The following is a 20607-nucleotide window of genomic DNA, read 5'->3' as shown; positions in this document are numbered from 1 at the left end:
CTACATACCAGAGGAGTATTATTAAAGGAATCAATCAAGTTTATTGTATCATACCACCGGTGTAGGGCAAAGCGGGGGCGGGGTTGACCCCAATAAGCACTTCCCCCTCTCGGGTCAGAGTCACCTGGTGATTAACATCTTCATCCAGAACCACCGTCACTGACTGGATACACACCTGCTGCTGGGCCTACACACACACAAGTGTGTTAGGCTGTATATGTGTGTTACCTTTGTGCAGGTGGTATACTGCAGTGTGTGTGTGTGTTACCTTTGTGCAGGTGGTATACTGCAGTGTGTGTGTGTGTGTTACCTTTGTGCAGGTGGTATACTGCAGTGTGTGTGTGTTACCTTTGTGCAGGTGGTATACTGCAGTGTGTGTGTGTTACCTTTGTGCAGGTGGTATACTGCAGTGTGTGTGTGTTACCTTTGTGCAGGTGGTATACTGCAGTGTGTGTGTGTTACCTTTGTGCAGGTGGTATACTGCAGTGTGTGTGTGTTACCTTTGTGCAGGTGGTATACTGCAGTGTGTGTGTGTGTGTTACCTTTGTGAAGGTGGTATACTGCAGTGTGTGTGTGTGTTACCTTTGTGCAGGTGGTATATTGCAGTGTGTGTGTGTGTTACCTTTGTGCAGGTAGTATACTGCAGTGTGTGTGTGTGTTACCTTTGTGCAGGTGGTATACTGCAGTGTGTGTGTGTGTTACCTTTGTGCAGGTGGTATATTGCAGTGTGTGTGTGTGTTACCTTTGTGCAGGTAGTATACTGCAGTGTGTGTGTGTGTTACCTTTGTGCAGGTGGTATACTGCAGTGTGTGTGTGTGTGTGTGTTACCTTTGTGCAGGTGGTATACTGCAGTGTGTGTGTGTGTGTGTTACCTTTGTGCAGGTGGTATACTGCAGTGTGTGTGTGTTACCTTTGTGCAGGTGGTATACTGCAGTGTGTGTGTGTGTGTGTTACCTTTGTGCAGGTGGTATACTGCAGTGTGTGTGTGTGTTACCTTTGTGCAGGTGGTATATTGCAGTGTGTGTGTGTGTTACCTTTGTGCAGGTAGTATACTGCAGTGTGTGTGTGTGTGTTACCTTTGTGCAGGTGGTATATTGCAGTGTGTGTGTGTGTTACCTTTGTGCAGGTGGTATATTGCAGTGTGTGTGTGTGTTACCTTTGTGCAGGTGGTATATTGCAGTGTGTGTGTGTGTTACCTTTGTGCAGGTGGTATATTGCAGTGTGTGTGTGTGTTACCTTTGTGCAGGTGGTATATTGCAGTGTGTGTGTGTGTTACCTTTGTGCAGGTGGTATATTGCAGTGTGTGTGTGTGTTACCTTTGTGCAGGTAGTATACTGCAGTGTGTGTGTGTGTGTTACCTTTGTGCAGGTGGTATACTGCAGTGTGTGTGTGTGTGTGTGTTACCTTTGTGCAGGTGGTATACTGCAGTGTGTGTGTGTGTGTGTTACCTTTGTGCAGGTAGTATACTGCAGTGTGTGTGTGTGTGTGTGTTACCTTTGTGCAGGTGGTATACTGCAGTGTGTGTGTGTGTGTGTGTGTTACCTTTGTGCAGGTGGTATACTGCAGTGTGTGTGTGTGTGTGTGTTACCTTTGTGCAGGTGGTATACTGCAGTGTGTGTGTGTGTGTGTTACCTTTGTGCAGGTGGTATACTGCAGTGTAACAGTGAATCTGCTGCCGCTGCGGCTCTTGGCCAAGACGTACTGACACGCTCCTGGCTGCAGGAACATCCTCCCATCGAACGATGTCACAAACACGTCACCTACTACTGAACACTCCGCTGAGAGAGAGAGAGAGAGAGAGAGGGAGAGGGAGAGGGAGAGAGGGAGAGGGAGAGGGAGAGAGAGAGATAGGGAGAGGGAGAGAGAGTGAGAGAGAGGAGAGAGAGAGAGAGAGAGAGAGAGAGAGAGAGAGAGAGAGAGAGAGAGAGAGAGAGAGAGGGTGTGATATTGTATCGTCCCACTAATGAGCTGTGATGATATACTGTATGACATGATCAGCTCACCTGTACAGTTGTTGTCCGTGCAGTTCCACACTCCCCCCATACACACACTGTAAACACACCACAGGTTAGTGACACACACACACACACACACACACACACACACACACACACACACACACACACTCACCAGACGCTGCAGCCCTGCTCCAGAGTGTGTCCCTGTGTGTATGAGGTGCCGTGGTAGACACAAGGACACTGAGACACAGCGATACACGTCCCATTCTGCAGAATCAACCCTGAGACAGACGGACACACAGAGCGTGAGAGGGAGTGTGTGTGCGTTTCTGTCTGTGTGTGTATGAGTGTATGAGCGTACCATCAGGGCAGTAGCATCCATCCAGACAGTGCAGGTTAGTTCCTAGACACTCCTTATCAAAGGTACAGGTTGGAGGGCAGCAGCTGATACAGTCTCTATGGACAAAACTCTCCTCACAGCCATCATCTATGGAACAGTCAAATGAAAGACTGACTGTAGTAATAAGTTAGCTCTAGGTTAGTTGAAGGTTTGGGTTATTAGTGTAACATTACTGACTGCAGGAAGGGAAGCTGTCTCTCCACTCTCGTACAGGGTATCCTACATGGCTGCAGGCTCGTGTGTACTCCACCAGCGCACGGCAAAACGTCTCCTCCTCATCTGACCTGATTACAGCAGACAACAGTCAGACTACACTCAGATAACCCCCAGACAACAGTCAGACTACACTCAGATAACCCCCAGACAACAGTCAGACTACACCCAGATAACCCCCAGACAACAGTCAGACAACACTCAGATAACCCCAGACAACAGTCAGACAACACTCAGATAACAGTCAGACAACACTCAGATAACAGTCAGACAACACTCAGGTAACAGTCAGACAACACTCAGATAACAGTCAGACAACACTCGGACAACAGTCAGACCCACACTCGGATAAACCCCAGACAACAGTCAGACTACACTCAGATAACCCCAGACAACAGTCAGACTACACTCAGATAACCCCCAGACAACAGTCAGACTACACCCAGATAACCCCCAGACGACAGTCAGACAACACTCAGATAACCCCAGACAACAGTCAGACAACACTCAGATAACAGTCAGACAACACTCAGATAACAGTCAGACAACACTCAGGTAACAGTCAGACAACACTCAGATAACAGTCAGACAACACTCGGACAACAGTCAGACCCACACTCGGATAAACCCCAGACAACAGTCAGACTACACTCAGATAACCCCCAGACAACTGTCAGACAACACTCAGATAACCCCCAGACAACAGTCAGACAACAGTCAGAGAACAGCCAGAGAACACTCTGACGACATTGAGGAATCAAATACCCTCTGACTTATAGGACACATGAATACTCTGGAGTGACTTACACACAGAGGTCGGAGACACAGCTGGCCACGTAGGGGTTTGGGTCGATGTTCTCATGACAGGACAGGAAGGGGAAGAACAGGAGAGCACTGCACTTCTCTATGGCATCCTACACACACACACACACACACACACACACACACACACACACACACACACACACACACACACACACACACACATTTTTACATCAACATATTACAATAAAACACAGAAATAAGCACACATAACACAGGTACATGGACAAGCCAGGTTCAAGCAACAGGGTTCCAGACAGACAGACAGACAGGTCTTACGTCCATGTCAGACTCAGAGTGGCAGGGTCCAGTGAAGTCTATGTCCACTAGAGGGCAGCCTCTTTCATGGGGCAGATCGACTGACCAGCTGTTAGCAAACACTGCTGGCTCCTCTGTCTGCACACCTACACACAGGCACGTACACAACACGTACACACGGTTAAGGTTCCTCCTTCTACATGCCTGACTATAATCCAATATAATAGAACAACTGTATATTAGAAGAACGACTCTCTCCTCTGGTTTCCTCTGTTCCATCTTTTCTCATTTACCTTCATGTCATTTAGCTGACGCTCTTTTCCAGAACGATTTACAGGAGCAATTAGGGTTAAGTACCTTGCTCAAGGGCACATCTACAGATGTTGTACCTAGTCAGAAGTGGGATTCGAACTAGTTACCTTTAGTTTACTGGCCGAACACTCTTAACCACTAAGCAACCTTCTGCCCATTTCTCTGCTCTCCTCTCCTCTCAGGTTACAGGACTAGGGCCTCCCCCTCAGTAATAATAACTAGAATGGTTCCCTGTGGTGCTGAGAGGAGAAAGGTTGTGATGGAGGGATGATTGGGTGCTGAGAGAGAGGATAAGAGATGGATGGAGGAGGGAGGATAAGAGACTGGTTGGACCCGTCTGTCCAGTCTTACAGTGGGCTTTGATGAGGTGTGCGAGTGTGTGTCTCACCGCGGGCTGTGGTGAGGTCATCGTTGGGCAGGTTGTTGTAGTTCCCACAGAGGCCACAGGGGGTGCCATGGTGCTGTTCAGACATCTTCAGATATACTCCGCTCCCCCCGTCCCACGCCAGAGAGAAGCCAAACACGCTCTTCACCAGCAGGTAGTCAGCCAAACGCTCTATAAACACACCTCCTATAGTCTGGGGTAGGATCAGCCTACACACACACAGATTTTTTTTTTTTTTACGATGCTTTATTGTCACATACACCAGATAGGTGCAGTGAAACATATTGTTTTACAGGGTCAGCCATAGTAGTACGGCGCCCCGGGACAAAATGAGGGTTAAGTGCCTGGCTCATGGGCACATCGACAGATTTTTCAACTCGTCAGCTTGGGTATTCAAACCAGCGACCTTTCGGTTAATGGACCAACGCTCTAACTGCTAGGCTACCTGCCGCCCTACACACACACACATTATGAAGCACAAACACACACACCTGCGACCCCCCTGGTGGACTTGGTATCCAGAGATGTGGATCTCCTCCTCGTTGGGGAAGAAGAGACTGAGAGCCCTGGGACAGGAGTACACACTGCCCTCACACATACGGCTGTTATGGACCCACACTGTGTACTGTGGTGTGGCTGAGCGGCAGTCCTGGGCCAGTATGTAGGAGCAGGTTCCAGGGTAGTAGAAGTAGCTGCCATCGAACGTCTCATAGTGGTACTGACCCCAAGACCTGCATATCCCATCTCTGTCCTGGCCCTGGTTAGGAACTACACACACACACACACACACACACACACACACACACACACAGAGTTGTGTATGCTTATCTCAACTCTGAATCAGCTTGCAGGTGCACTGGTCTGTCTTTGTGTGTAGGAGGCTATGGAGAGGTTGGTTGCTCACAGTGCCAGCTCACTAAAAGCTGCTCAGTTCCAGGAAACCCCTGTCTCTGCACTATTCCCAGACCTGCCAACTAGACCCACTGTGTAACAGTGGTGGTGCTGTGGTGGTACTTTAACCAGGTAGGTATTTGGTTAACAGGAACACTGTGTAACAGTGGTGGTCCCTGTCTGCCATACCCGGGACAAGAACCCAACAGCAACATTTCATATTACCGTTGCGCCACCAAACCCACCAAAACCAACCATAGTTGGGCAAGGGAAACACTAATTAAATTCTCAGGCAAGCTACAAGTATAGAGGCTGTACTAGATCCAGTTCTGATGTAGTCTACAGAAACTCAACCCTAATCTTTCAGACTTAATCACACACTATATGGACTAGGGGGTGTTTGTGTGTATGTGTGTGTGTGTGGTTATTAATTTAATGCAGCTTATTAATGATTGTTGATTGACGTGTCAGTCTAACCCTCATGTAGACACACACACACACACGCACTAAGCACACACAAAAATGAGACATGCATTGTGGAGTGTGTGTGTTACTCACTGATCTGGCAGCGGTCTCCGAGGGCCTGGAACTGTGCACAGTCACACACGCCCCCCTCCTGACACCAGCCCCCATTCAGACAGTCACAGTACTCTGGTAAAACACACGCAATCTTTCCTCAATCTTCTCTGGAAAGACTTTTGAGAACAAATGATTCTTTACAAGACAGACTGCTTTTCAGTCTTTTCTGTAGCCGCGTTGACCCAACCTCACCCTGTGTGCGTGTGTGTGTCTACCTGAGGAGGCATCGCGGGCCGTGTAATTATGTAGAACACTGCGAGGGAGAGCTGCTTCAGAGAGAAGAGGACTGAATGTCTGGAGAGGAGAGAGCACTGGTGAGCACACACATACATACCTACCAGTCCCAGTTTGTGAATCTGTCACACTGTGTGTTCAGTGTGTGTAGTATGTGTGTATCCAATGATGTAGTGGTAAAGAAATAGGTAGCCTGTCGCGGTGAAACAAGTAACAATCTGTACTTTCAATGCTATTTTTCTGTAAAAGGTGGGTAACAACCGTGCAAAACAAAATGTGGCCTTTACCCTCCACTACACCGCTGTGTATCTCTAGCCCTGTTAGTGTAGTTGCCCCAGTGTGTGTGTGTGTGTGTCCTACAAAGGCATCTTTGTGCTGGTCAGTGTGTTGAGTGAGTCCTGACCTCTGGTTCTCTTAGGTGTAGTGTACCTACCTCCTCCCCTAGGAGATCCCGTTTCCTCCGCAGTGCATTAGCCCTCCTGCGTGCACACACACACACACACACACACACACACACACACACACACACACACACACACACACACACACACACAGAGAAACGTACATTATGAAAAGAAACATGCAAACTGAAGTAAAATGTACTTAAGACCACTTGAATACAGCCAAACACACACACACACCAGCTTGGTCATGACATTGAATTAATAAATCCCCGGAGGGGATGAGTCTCTCTTTTCCTTTCATCCACTCATCTCACCTCTGAAGTCTTCCGTCTGTCTCTGTCAGTTGGCTCTGAGCTTCTAAACACAAGAAAATGCCATCAATAAAACATCCCACACACTGTCACAATGTACAGGCTCCCATATCACTATCACAATGTACAGGCTCCCATATCACTATTACAATGTACAGGCTCCCATATCACTATCACAATGTACAGGCTCACATATCACTATCACAATGTACAGGCTCACATATCACTATCACAATGTACAGACTCACATATCACTATCACAATGTACAGGCTCACATATCACTATCACAATGTACAGGCTCACATATCACTATCACAATGTACAGGCTCACATTTCACTATCACAATGTACAGACTCACATATCACTATCACAATGTACAGGCTCGCATATCACTATCACAATGTACAGGCTCACATTTCACTATCACAATGTACAGGCTCACATATCACTATCACAATGTACAGGCTCACATTTCACTATCACAATGTACAGACTCACATATCACTATCACAATGTACAGACTCACATATCACTATCACAATGTACAGACTCACATATCACTATCACAATGTCCAGGCTCACATATCACTATCACAATGTCCAGACTCACATATCACTATCACAATGTACAGGCTCACATATCACTATCACAATGTACAGGCTCACATTTCACTATCACAACACATAACAAATATATCTACAACAACAGACATCTAATCTTCACAATGCAGAACCATTCCAGCATATCAGTAGAATCAGTATTGCACATATTTAAACAGCATAAATAACAAGTATTTACACAACTACAGTGTCGGTTGATAATAATAACAGTAAAATGATCCGATATTTCATAATGTTCAAACGTTAATAAACGTTTTAAATCGAGATCACGGATATAGCGCAGATCCTAAATTGCTGGCCTCTGAAATTAAGTTAGTAGGCTATAGCACATTTAAAATGTCAAAAGTGCTGAAAGACTGGATAAATGAGACAGCTGTAAAAATGATGAAATTGGGATTATGCGCATGTGTCGTTAGGAGACCCACCTTGTGCTGTCAGCAGCTGGAGGACTGAATACCACGAAAGAAGAAACAGTTTGACTCTCCGCGGACCGTTCATCTCAGAGCTCATCCACCCGGAGGTTAACGGAACATTTCACAGGACAGACTGGGGAGTAGTGATCTCTTTTCGTTACCGAGTTTCCCGCGGTTGACATCCACGCGCACAGAGGAAGTTGAGCGAGCCCCTCAGATGGATGATGAGTGCACTTGCGCGCAGGTGTTGGGTGTGTGTGTGCGTGTGTGTGTGTGTGCATAGTTTTTGTACCAAACAAGTGACATCAAACCAATTGAAAGACGGAAATACCGCAACTCTCTGCACAGGAAAATAGTGGCCTAACTGAAGTAGATAGATTATCTGAGATTAGGACATTACAAATGCAATAACTGAATAATGTAGCCTACTTTTGATTTTTTTTTAAATGTAGTCCTACTTTAAGGTTCAATCTGTATGATTTTCAGTAATTCAACTTTAATTTTATTAGAAATAAGATCGATCGTGTGTGTGTGTGTAACTGTGTGTGTGCGTTTTATATATATATATATATATGTGTGTGTGTGTGTGTGTGTGTAAGACTTTGACTCCCTCTGCTGGCCAGTGATGTGAATCTGATGTGAGTGAAGATTTACAGAGCAACAATCTTAGAATGTTTAATAACATAGTATAATGTACATGTTTCACAGTATTATCATGCTATATACATGCTAATGTCCCAGATAGTAATGTGTCTTAAATACTTTACACAGTAGAGGAGGGGTTTGGGAGGGGGGGGGGGGGGGGGGGGGGGTCATGAATGGTGGATGGGTATCAGGGTTTGGGAGTTTATAAGTGGGTAGGAGTAGAAGGGCAAAGTCAGTATGCATCAATATAAAGTAGTCTCCTACAGAGAGCTGCCTAGGGATGTGACATCACTTCCTGGCAGCCAGCTCAGCGTTGACTTCATCCTCTGCTTTGAGGCCATGCCATTGAGCAATGGGCCGGCGGGGGTTGGCCAGCATGTCTGACCAATGACGGAGCTCTGTGCCGCTGCTGGCTCCGCCTAGAAAAACCTTCCCGATAGCGTCATTCTTCCCAATCTTATCATAGTCCAACACTGTCACTGCTACCTGCACCTTCTACACACACAAACACAGACACAAACCTATGTTCGAAGGGCCTCAATGAGGAAGGATTCATTGTAGTAAGGGATGAGAGAGAGAGAGAGTGCATGTGTGTTTGTGCGTGTTTTTGTGTGGTGAGAGAGGATACCTGTATCTGTTCGAAAGGCACCTCGAAGCTGAAGGACTCATTGTAGTAAGGGTTGAGAGTGTTCTTCTTGATGCTGGTTTTCTTCTTCTTCAGTCTCTTTCCATTCTGCAGAAGGTGTATCTTTACATAGGGGTCTGACAGAGGAGACAGAGATCAGCCTAACACACACACACACACACACACACACACACACACACACACACACACACACACACACACAGCGCCTCACCTGATAGTCCTCCTACGTCCATCTTCTTTAGGTTTTTGGCCTCGAGGACGACAATGCTTAGTTTCCCTGCTGTAGGAACGTACCTCAGAGAAAGACAGATATCACCCAGACGCTCTGACTGGAGAGAGAGAGAAAGGGGAGTGGGGAAGGGAGAGCGAGGGAGAGCGAGGGTAAGAGGTATGGGAGGGGGAATACTGACATTTTTGTTTTCTTCTTTCTTTCTGTGAATTATTTGTTTAATTTTGTGGGGTTAAATGATTTGTAACTTTTTGACTTTCTTTCCTATTTATCTATATATATATATATATATATATATATATATATATATATATATATATCTCTTCAATATATTTTTTTTCACCATATTCCTAATTTCTCCATTCTCACCTCCTCTTTCTCTGCCTTCTTCAGTTCCCGCCACTCCTGTGTCATCTGACTGAAGTCCAGGCTGCTCATTGGTACTCGTAGCGCTCCAATAGCGTCGTGTTTAGAGAAACGGTCAAAGTCATACACTGTCATCACCAGAGTCCTGCCTCCCAGTTCACTGTACGGTACCTACACACACACATACAGTATGCACACACACACACACACACATACACACACAAACACTTTGTTGAATGTGGAGTCAGTGTTAGGGTTTAGAGGTCAGAGGTCAGGAATTAGGTGTACCTTGAAGGTGAAAGTCTCATTGAAGGTTGGGTTGAGTGTCTTCCTGTGGACTTTAGTCTCAAACTTCCTCTTCTTGTCTGGCAAAAGGCAGAGTTTAACATACGGGTCTGAACTTCCCCCAACGTCCATGGCAGGGAGATCACAGGCCTGCAGGATACCTACTACCAACTACAGACAGGGAGGGGGGGGTAGAGGGTAGGGTGAGGAAAGAGGGAGGAAACAGGGAGAGGGAGAGAGAATTTACCCACATCTATATCATGTCTCTGATGGAGTGATTTGTTGTTCCTCAGACTGGTTAATCTGCTGTTCCACTTGGTTAGCTGAATCAGATGTGTTAGAGCAGGGATTGAAACAAGGAGTCTTCACCGTGTTCTCTGTGAAGTTGTAGTCCATTGAGAACTCCAGTCTGCCCAACTTCACTTCCTCTTTAGGCTCCTCCTCCTCCCTGCCAGTCAATCCGGTCTCTGTGTCACCCTCATCCTTCAGGGGCTAAAGGACACACACACACACACACACACACACACACACATATACACACATAAATGAAACCTGATACTCAGTAACCAGCAGAGACATACACAGCCTCAGTTGTAATTAGCCGCGCTTTTTATGAAACGTTTCTGTGCAGCGCTCCACAGGGAGTTGATACTCTGCTATGTGTGTGTGTATGTATACCTCAGAGGTGCCTCCCTCCAGCTCAGTGTCCATGTTCAAGCCCTTCTTCTCCTTCTCTGTGTCCTTGTCTTTCTTCTTCAGACATTTCCTCCAGACACACAAACAGCATGACAACACCAGACACACACTCACCACGCATAGAGCTCCTATAGCCCATGAGGGCACTGCGCACGCACGCACGCACACACACACACACACACACACACACACACACACACACACACACACACACACACACACACACACACACACACACACACACAGTTAATAATACATTAATAGCAAATGTTTTACATAACACAGGAGGGTTTCACTAGCTTGTGAGAGTATTTTATTTCTCAGTTGAGTACTTCAACTGCACTTGGTTCTAAAAATGAACTTAGTGCTACGAAGGCTCTAGAGACCCACCCCTGATTGGTTGTTACTCACTGTGGAGGGAGTGCAACTCGCTCATAAACTTTGTGGAGGTGTGGCCTCCGGGCCCAGGTTCTGGGGTTGCAGAGGCATTGGGGTTGATTAACAGGTGTGAGGGGCTGGGCTGTGCCGGGGTGGCCCTACGACTACTTGTCATCATCTAGAGAGAGAAAGACACAGAGAGAATGACAAACTTTTCAAATAGACACTTATTACAAAACTAGTGTGGAATACTGTATATTAATGATCAGCACCAAGTTTGGAGAAACATCCAGCCGTATATGTGTTATAGAGTGGTCATAGTTGTGTGTGTGTCAGACAGCCTCTTGTGTTTCTGCTGGTCTGGCACTAAGGCCAGCTGTACATAAGATACACAACCCTGTCCCCTGTCAAACCTGCTGACAACACAACACATGGGGGGGAGGTGTGGAGGAAGAGAGGGGGACAGAGAAAGGACATCATGAGTGTCTGATCTCTGGAGAGAGGAGGTGAGAATGTTTTTAGTCCAGAGTAGGGACGGTTCCAATTCACATCCTACCCCTTCACTTTGATCCCTACCCCTTCACCTTGATCCCTACCCCTTCTGTGTTTTTCAGATCTGAGTCTGGGAAACTGACTCACTCAGCTCTTAACCTTCATCAATGTTAGCAGAAAATATTCAATGAAGACAGTCTAGCATTCTATAACTAGTGTAAAACAACATGTGACAATATATGTATATTTTTAAATGTAATACGCAATGACATTGATATCATCATGTCATCACTAGAGACACAACTACACTAATCACTGTTGCTAATCAGGAAGAAAATCACTTTGGATTTATTTAGGATGTTTTGCTTGTCTTCCGCATGCTATGCTACTAATAGGTAATACTACAAGTGCATGACAAGTCACTTCCATAGTGGATTGTCTCATAACGAGTTTGTTCCATCATGGCGAAACTCTGTCACTCACTCTAACCCACTCTCTTAGGTCCTCACTATAACTAAGAAGTTAGACCTGCCTGATTAAATAAAGAGTTAAGCTGAAGATAACATACTGTAACATACTGTAGATGGTTCGGATATCCCCCCATTTACAACCAAAACTGGAAATGACATTAACCCTGATCCACAGTCAAATTTCTATCCCTAAACCAACATTGCAACCCTGACCGACTGTAATCTAACATTTACCCAAAATTATAACCCTAACCCAACTACACCCGTCACCTCAACCACCATCACTGACCACACCTTGGGAGAGAAAGAGAGAGTTAGAAAGAGAGGCGAGAGGGAGTCTTACCTTTGTGTGTATGTCCTGGCCTTGGTTCTGACTGGCTGCAGGGTCGAGAGAGGTATGACTCTCAGGTACACACACAAAGAGAGAGAGAGAGAGAGAGAGAGAGAGAGAGAGAGAGAGACAAAAAGAGAGAGAGAGAGAGAGAGAGAGATGACAGGATGAGGAGAGGATCAGAAAAGAGGACGGGAGGTGAGGAGGGGTGGCAGCTTCTTGTTGTTTGTTTTAACCTTCTGTTCATTCAGCAGAGTCTCTGAGACAAGGAGCACAGGTATGACAGGAAAGAGGGGAATGAGAGCAAGAGAGAAAGGAGAGAGAGGGCATCTCTGGTTGGCTGTGTGAACGTGTGTGTATTAGTATGGGGATATGTATGCTGTCCGATGGGGTGGGTCCCAGGGGGTTGAGTCCCTCTAATCTAAGCCCTGCTCCTTGTGACCTCTTCTGCGCCCTTACAGGTCACCTTCGCTGGGACATTGGACATGGATGAATATTCATGGTTTGGTGACATGGCTTTTTATAGGCTCGTTAGCATACTGAGACTTCAGCAGGAGAAAGCATTCCAACTGGATGACTGGTATGCCTGTGTGTGACTGCGCATGCATATACTACATATACATTACTGTTTGTATGTGTGATTGCACATGTACATGTATATACTGCAAACCGGTATGCATTGTGTGTATGTGTGTGTGCTTCCAGAGGTCGATACTCTATGTGTAGATGCTGCTGCCTGAATTAGAACTGTAGGATGCGGTTTCTGCAGCAACGCTGGTATCAAGTTCCGGCCCCACCCAGTTCACCTTGACCAGAGATAGAGATGCACCAATTGACGCACATACATTAACACACACATACGCAGAACTCAGACCTCTGTGAAGCAGTATGATTTCAAACCTGTTGTTCACCTTGCCGAATATTCTGCAGACAGAGCCATTGTATTGATTGATGAATGTGTCCAAGGTGAAGATATTCAGTGATTGTAGGTGCTATATGAGGGTCATTAGTTTAGATAAGGTTCTAAGATTCCCCAAATGTATTATTTTTCCCAGTTCATTTTTTAAAATAAACTGAATTCAAACAATTCAATCAAATGTCTAGGTTGGCCTCAAGGTTCTAGTCTTGGTTGTCACATATGTGGTAAAATAGATTTGATTCAGATTGGTCTAAAACTCTGATTAGGGTAACATAGCACCCTTAGAATTAGAATGATTAGTTATACTTGTATAAAACCTCCACAACATCCTTTTAATCAGAAAAACACTTCTCCACCTGATTGACAACAGCACACACTGTCAACAAGGCAACAGGTGACAAGGTATGTACAGGGTCATCACTACTGATAGGCATGGCGCTGGATTGATAATGTAAAAAACAGCTACATCATATACATTATAGCATATACATTATTATAACATATTTTATAAAGACAATGGAAACACTTTACTAGAAACCTGTCATAAGACCTACATAAATAACACTGTTGAAAACACGACATAACATGTCATAAAAAGTCCTACTTCTGGTGTCAGTTTATCAAAACTGACTTTGTACCAACAGTTATGACTGTTCATGTCATTATCATGTAGCCCTGATGGCAGAGGGATTAAGGGAAGTTGATCCAGATCAATAACAGTGGTTATAGAGGGTTATACACTAAGTATCAGGTGTTATACAATTATTATACAGTCTGACAACTATAACTAAGGAAGAAGACTGGACAGGGGAAATCTTACTTTAATAAGCCTCCAAACATATGTAGTATGTGTGTGTAGTACAGAAGATTCAGTAGATACCAAAATAAAACAAAAGGAGGCAATCAGTGGAGGGACACACAGAAAGAGAGAAAGAAAGGAGGAAAGAGGAGTCCTACAGTTTCTCTCTGTTTCCCAACTCTGGTCCTTGAGTGAAACACCAGGGTTTTGCATTTTTGTTCCAGCCCTGTACTAACACAGGGCTATAAATATGTTGTGCTAGTACAGGTACTAGATCAGAAATGTACGACCCAGGGGGTGCCCAGACTGAAGTAAATAATAAAAAAATAACTGATCTAACCCCTAATTGAGCCAAGCTCCTACACACATGTAGGAACTAAAACCTGCACACAGGGGACACGGGGGACCGCTATTGGCCGACACACACCCTAGTCCCTATGGTGGTGTTGTATTGCACGCGTCCAAACAGTCTTCATGAGGCTTTGATGAGGCCCACTCCATGAGTTTTCTGAGCCAGAAAAAACAATGACACCATGTGTTTTACGTTGTCATACATAAGACTGTAAAAACACTAGGAAATTAGGTTCAACTGACCTTGATTTAAGTAATCTGTTCCCAAGTATACCCATGCATAATAGACACGTGATCGTATACAAATGTAAGCAAGGTTTGAAATTATTATGTTTGCAGTCTACAAATTATTTGTAATTATAAACTGAGTGGTTCAAGCCCTGAATGCTGATTAGCTGACAGCTGTAGAATATCAGACCGTATACCACAGTTATGACAAAACATTTATCTTTAGTTCTAATTACGTTGGTAACCAGTTTATAATGGTAATAAGGCACCTCAGGTTTGTGGTATATGGCCAATATACCACAGCTAAGGGCTGTATCCAGGCACTCTGCGCTGCGTCGTGCATAATAACAGCCCTTGGCCGTGGTATATTGGCCATATACTACACCCCATCGGGCCTTATTGCTTCATTTTGTTCTGGCCCCTCGACCATCCACTCAATAAAAAATATATTAAAATCATCCCACGGTTGAATCTAGTTGATGGTCCCTGGGCTACAACCACTAACCCTAACCCTGGGAGGATTGGCCACATGTGGGGAGTGGTGGGATGAAGACACTGCTAGCCAATGAAATCAAAAGAGCAGTTTGTGGTAGTAGCTTATAGAGTGGACCGTGTTATAGTGCCCTTCACCAATATTGGCACCCTTAGTAAATATCAGCAAAACGGGTAAAAATTCTTTACTGTTTATCCTCTTGGTCTTTCATTCCAAATACTCACAAAAATGTAACTTTTAATTGAAGTAAAATTGAGATTTTTTGACAAAGCATGTGCCACAATTATTGGCCCTCCTAGATATTCTTATAGGTAAAATCTAACTGAAGTATATTCACATTATGTTCACCTGAATGATTAGGAACACATAAGTGGTAAGCCATGAATTCCCGTTTCACTGGGGTATAAATATGAGGTGAAAATGCCCATTTCCACTATCAGGTCAATAATTAAGAAGTTTAAAGCAACTGGAGAGGAGATGTTAACAATCAGCCTGGAAGAGGACGTGTGTCTATATTGACCCCACGCAGTGAGGATGGTTCGAGTGGCCAACAAAATCTTCAAGGATCACAGCTGGTGAATTGCAGACGTTAGTTGGGTCTTGGGGTCCGAAAGTCTCCAAAACTACAATCAGACGCACCTACATAACCACAAGTTGTTTGGGAGAGTTGCCAAAAAAAGCCTTTGCTGTCAAACTCAAGTGCCTACATTTTGCTAATCTTTACTGGAGCTTTCAATGGAACTGGTGTTATGGGGCTTTGGTGTTATGGGGCTGTTTTTCTTCCAAAGGCCCTGGACAACTTGTTAGGAAAAATGGTATCATGGACAAGTACCAGCAGATATAAACTGGGCCATGGTTGGACCTTCCAGCAGTACATGATCCAAAGCACTCCTCAAAATCAACACAAAAATGGTTCACTGACCACAGAATCAAGATTTTGCCATGGCCATCCCAGTCCCCTGGCCTAAACCCCATAGAGAACCTGTGGGATGAGTTGAAGAGGAGTGGACCTCAGAATCTGAAGGATCTGGAGAGATTATGTTTGGAGGAATGGTCTCAGATCCCTTGGCATGTGTTCTCCAACCTCATTACATATTATAGGAGTCTCAGAGCTGTTATCGTGACAAAGAGAGGTTGCACAAAGTATTGAATGAAGGGGAGCCAATAATTGTGGCATACAGAGAAAAATATGTTTTATGATATATTTTTTTCAAATTATTTTACTTTAATTAAAGGTTAGATTTATGTGAATATTTTGAAAGAAAGACCAAGAGGATAAACAAATACATTTTTTTTTCACAGCCCGTTTGCTCATATTCACCAAGGGTGCCAATATTAGTAGAGGGCACTGTACATCTCCCCTTCATAGTCCAGTGCAGAACATACACCAGGGTTGGGATCAATTCACTTTTTCTATTGAATTTGACTCACTTCCTGAATTTAAACCTGAAATGACCACAACATGCACAGTTCTGCCCTTCATTGCACACCTGACACATTGTTCAAACAAGGCTACCAAAACAAACACTAACATCTGTATTCTGTCACTTCTTACAAAAACAAAGTTGATCTGCAAACGAAGACAAAGGAAATACTGTATATCCTTTCCATTGTCTGGATTGGACGAGAGGATGGTGGTGGAGCCAAACCAGGAGGTGTGTCTTGATGTCCAAACTTGATGTCCAAACTCGTATACTACTTAGTACACTAGTGTGAAACGCTCCGTCTCAAACGTCACCCTATTCTCCATATAGTGTTTTTAATTGGGATTTCAACTCCATGACTGAATTGAGCCCAACCCTGTGTGGGAAGTGGAAAGTTAGAATTCATCATGTCTTGCCAAGGCTTCTCCAAAGTCAGTAGCCTGGCTGCCAACGAAGAGGTCATACTTCTCTACGATCTCTGCCTTGGTCAGATGGCCGTCCTACAGAGAGAGGTGGAGAGAAAACACAATCTTTGGTTAGATGCGCTCTGTTCCGGTGCACGCACGCACGCACGCACACACACACCTTGTCGTTATCTGACTCGTAGACCAGGTGTTTGGCTTCTGCCTCTGCATGGTCATAGTCTGAAGGGAGGATCCAGTCTCTGGTCTCCTCCTTGTCCATGCGGCCATCTTTGTTTTTATCTCTGAACTCAGTAAACTGTTCTCGTTCTGTCTTCACCCACTCTGGCTCTGAAGGATCACCCTCCTGGTTATACATGTCACCTAGAAGAGGGGTAGGAGAGAAGAGAGGAGGAAAAGAGAGATGCTGATATGTTATAACTATGTGTCCCCCATGTACTGATTCAGGTGTTATTACAGGTTATAACTCACCTATGTACTCCTCCAGATCTATGAAGCCGTCTCCGTTTTTATCAATGTCCTCCATGGTCTCCTACAGGAGAAGGTATTGACACAAATATGTTACTGGCTGGCTACCTTAGACAATAAAGAAATCGTGTTTGTATTACAAAATAAATACTGTGTGTGGGTGTGTGACCCACCAGTACAACTATATCCTTCATATGGTCGTACTCCTCAGGATGGAGGAAGGCTGTAAACTCCTCTTTATTGGCCTTCAGGTCAGCGTCCAAGTCGGCCATTTTGAATCTCCTCTCGTCACGTGACATCATCTGTCTGTAGCTGAAGCCATCTTCTGGGTCTGGATCATCTTAGGGGCACACATACCAATTAAAAAAGTTTAAGTCAGACCTTCTGGTAAAAAGGCACTTGTCAGGGGTCGTAAGCTCCATTCTTATACTCGTTCAGAGTGTGTGTCCGTACCCAGTATGTATCCGTATGTGGCATTCTTGTACTCCTCCCAGGACACCAGTCCATCTCCGTTAAGGTCATGACCTTTCCACTGGCGGTCCACATCATCATAGATCCACCTCTTCTGACTGTGTTTGATCCACTTCTTCATCTCCTCTACTGACACATACCCATTCTTGTCCTCATCTATACGCTCTACCAACATACTGTAGGGAGAGAGAGAGATGAAGGGTGTAAATCCATCTTTTCAATACAAATCTATTTCTCTCGCTTCTAAACAAGATGCAGCATCTGTGTTTCTGTGTGTGGGTGTGTTACCCCAATCTCTCTTTGCTCTCTTCAGGTGTGAGCTGATCGAAGGTCTTGGCCTCATCCTGTCCAAGAAACGCTTCATGGTCATAATCAAAGTTATCTGCGTCGTCATGGTTGCGGTTGCTAAGCAGGTCGTCATGAATGACACGGTCCTTCTTGTCGATGGTGGGTTTACTGGAGGCGTGCACCACGCACAGCGCAAAACACATGACCAACGGCCGCAGCGCCATACTCTGACACACACACACACGATAGACAGAGGCTTACAACAATATTATGTCAGTGTATTTAGTTTACGACAGGAATTCGTCATGACCATCTTTAATTTAACCGTACTAATAGTAACGGCCTTAGCAAGCTAGAAATCTAGCCGGATATCAACGTGATCAGTGACAGTGTGTGATGAGGTAGCTAGTTAGCTAGTTCCACCAAAGATATAACAAACGCAGTTTCCCTTACTCATCTGTGGCTCCACCGTTTCTGGCTGAACTAGCTACGTTTTTTTACATGACATGGATAGCTAGTTGGCTTTATGTTAGTCTTACCCTGCTGTGCAGCCAATTAGCAAGCAAGCTAACGTTAGCAAATAAGCATGCTTGCTAGCTCGACATCTGTTGAAATAAATGCACTGTTCATGTCAGCGTATAGCGTTTAATGTTACAACAATTTAGCAGGATAAAACAGATGCACTGTGAATTTAGGTATGCGTAAAAGTGATATTTTACTCACCGGTCTTTCTGAAGTCTTTCGATTTTGACCGTCAACGTCATCTACTCCGGATACACACCCATCGCCGTAGTAAAGTCGTTTCCTGTACTAAGATTAGCTTGTTTCATACCGCTCGTCCATTACTCCACTTCTGGACAGCTTCGGCCTTTTGATTGGTTAATAAGCGCCACGTCCTCACGCTACGAATCAAATCAAATCAAATGTTATTTGTCACATACACATGGTTAGCAGATGTTAATGCGAGTGTAGCGAAATGCTTGTGCTTCTAGTTCCGACAATGCAGTAATAACAAGTAATCTAACTAACAATTCCAAAACTACTGTCTTGTACACAGTGTAAGGGGATAAAGAATATGTACATAAGGATATATGAATGAGTGATGGTACAGAGCAGCATAGGCAAGATACAGTAGATGGTATCGAGTACAGTATATTCATATGAGATGAGTATGTAAACAAAGTGGCATAGTTAAAGTGGCTAGTGATACATGTATTACATAAGGATACAGTCGATGATATAGAGTACAGTATATACGTATGCATATGAGATGAATAATGTAGGGTAAGTAACATTATATAAGGTAGCATTGTTTAAAGTGGCTAGTGATATATTTACATCATTTCCCATCAATTCCCATTATTAAAGTGGCTGGAGTTGAGTCAGTGTCAGTGTGTTGGCAGCAGCCACTCAATGTTAGTGGTGGCTGTTTAACAGATACTTGAGATAGAAGTTTTTCAGTCTCTCGGTCCCAGCTTTGATGCACCTGTACTGACCTCTCCTTCTGGATGATAGCGGGGTGAACAGGCAGTGGCTCGGGTGGTTGATGTCCTTGATGATATTTATGGCCTTCCTGTGACATCGGGTGGTATAGGTGTCCTGGAGGGCAGGTAGTTTGCTCCCGGTGATGCGTTGTGCAGACCTCACTACCCTCTGGAGAGCCTTACGGTTGAGGGCGGAGCAGTTGCCGTACCAGGCGGTGATACAGCCCGCCAGGATGCTCTCGATTGTGCATCTGTAGAAGTTTGTGAGTGCTTTTGGTGTCAAGCCGAATTTCTTCAGCCTCCTGAGGTTGAAGAGGCGCTGCTGCACCTTCTTCACAATGATGTCTGTGTGAGTGGACCAATTCAGTTTGTCTGTGATGTGTATGCCGAGGAACTTAAAACTTGCTACCCTCTCCACTACTGTTCCATCGATGTGGATAGGGGGGTGTTCCCTCTGCTGTTTCCTGAAGTCCACAATCATCTCCTTAGTTTTGTTGACGTTGAGTGTGAGGTTATTTTCCTGACACCACACTCCCGAGGGCCCTCACCTCCTCCCTGTAGGCCGTCTCGTCGTTGTTGGTAATCAAGCCTACCACTGTTGTGTCGTCCGCAAACTTAATGATTGAGTTGAGCGTGTAATGTTTTTAAATATTTTCCCCATTCCAAAAAAAAAGAGCAGCACTTATCAAAACAACTTTCTAACATGGACTTTTATTTCTTGTTGTGACATGTTTTTTAACTGCATCACACAACCAAGTTCATTAGTAGGATATGCATGAGTGCATCCCCTCAAGCTGCATGCCCATTTCATCATCAATCATTGACATTCCAACTGAAATGAAAGAATGAGGTGATGGCGATAAAATAGAGATTCAAGCAGTTCTCAATTCCAGGCTAAATCAGGAAATATCCCATCTAT

General features: G+C 44.7%; 3 protein-coding genes across 6 annotated transcripts in view; all 3 read right to left on the bottom strand.

Moving 5' to 3' along the window:
* The window catches only part of otogl (otogelin-like), a 48504-nt gene extending 43558 nt beyond the window's left edge, over window positions 1-4946 (bottom strand). The window contains exons 1-8 of the mRNA XM_090215410.1: window positions 4840-4946; window positions 4352-4557; window positions 3673-3797; window positions 3379-3428; window positions 2536-2642; window positions 2131-2239; window positions 1633-1729; window positions 55-187 (exon numbers count right to left, since the gene is read on the bottom strand). Of these exons, the coding sequence (XP_090071536.1) occupies window positions 55-187; window positions 1633-1729; window positions 2131-2239; window positions 2536-2642; window positions 3379-3428; window positions 3673-3797; window positions 4352-4557; window positions 4840-4946 (934 nt within the window). The remainder of the gene's footprint in view (window positions 1-54; window positions 188-1632; window positions 1730-2130; window positions 2240-2535; window positions 2643-3378; window positions 3429-3672; window positions 3798-4351; window positions 4558-4839) is intronic.
* Window positions 4947-8462: 3516 nt separating this feature from the next.
* LOC110496246 (synaptotagmin-1) lies at window positions 8463-11223 on the bottom strand. 2 transcript variants are annotated; one of them, XM_036934208.2, is made up of 8 exons: window positions 11082-11223; window positions 10653-10816; window positions 10344-10466; window positions 9978-10145; window positions 9693-9860; window positions 9306-9423; window positions 9077-9210; window positions 8463-8943 (listed from the first exon to the last, which is right to left on the bottom strand). In XM_036934208.2, the coding sequence occupies exons 1-8, from the start codon at window positions 11221-11223 to the stop codon at window positions 8737-8739; spliced, it is 1224 nt and encodes a 407-aa protein (XP_036790103.2). In that variant the 3' UTR covers window positions 8463-8736. The 2 variants fall into 2 exon arrangements, with proteins under 2 accessions (XP_036790103.2, XP_090063997.1); XM_090207871.1 differs by lacking the exons at window positions 10653-10816; window positions 11082-11223 and having other exon boundaries at window positions 10226-10406.
* A 2343-nt stretch (window positions 11224-13566) lies between these two features.
* LOC110496239 (calumenin-B) lies at window positions 13567-20123 on the bottom strand. Of its 3 annotated transcripts, XM_021572025.3 has the most exons (8): window positions 19701-20123; window positions 18928-19106; window positions 18205-18431; window positions 17899-18092; window positions 17619-17785; window positions 17449-17509; window positions 17141-17340; window positions 13567-17055 (listed from the first exon to the last, which is right to left on the bottom strand). In XM_021572025.3, the coding sequence occupies exons 3-8, from the start codon at window positions 18426-18428 to the stop codon at window positions 16951-16953; spliced, it is 951 nt and encodes a 316-aa protein (XP_021427700.1). In that variant the 5' UTR covers window positions 18429-18431; window positions 18928-19106; window positions 19701-20123; the 3' UTR covers window positions 13567-16950. The 3 variants fall into 3 exon arrangements, with proteins under 3 accessions (XP_021427700.1, XP_090063938.1, XP_090063949.1); XM_090207812.1 differs by lacking the exon at window positions 19701-20123 and having other exon boundaries at window positions 18205-18460; window positions 18928-19085; XM_090207823.1 differs by lacking the exon at window positions 19701-20123 and having other exon boundaries at window positions 18205-18260; window positions 18928-19063.
* Window positions 20124-20607: the final 484 nt, after the last annotated feature.

The sequence above is a fragment of the Oncorhynchus mykiss genome, chromosome 2 (assembly GCF_057628025.1).
Source record: "Oncorhynchus mykiss isolate SJ-2025 chromosome 2, ASM5762802v1, whole genome shotgun sequence".
Classification (NCBI taxonomy): Eukaryota; Metazoa; Chordata; class Actinopteri; order Salmoniformes; family Salmonidae; genus Oncorhynchus; species Oncorhynchus mykiss.
This window is presented reverse-complemented; position numbering and strand designations above follow the sequence as displayed.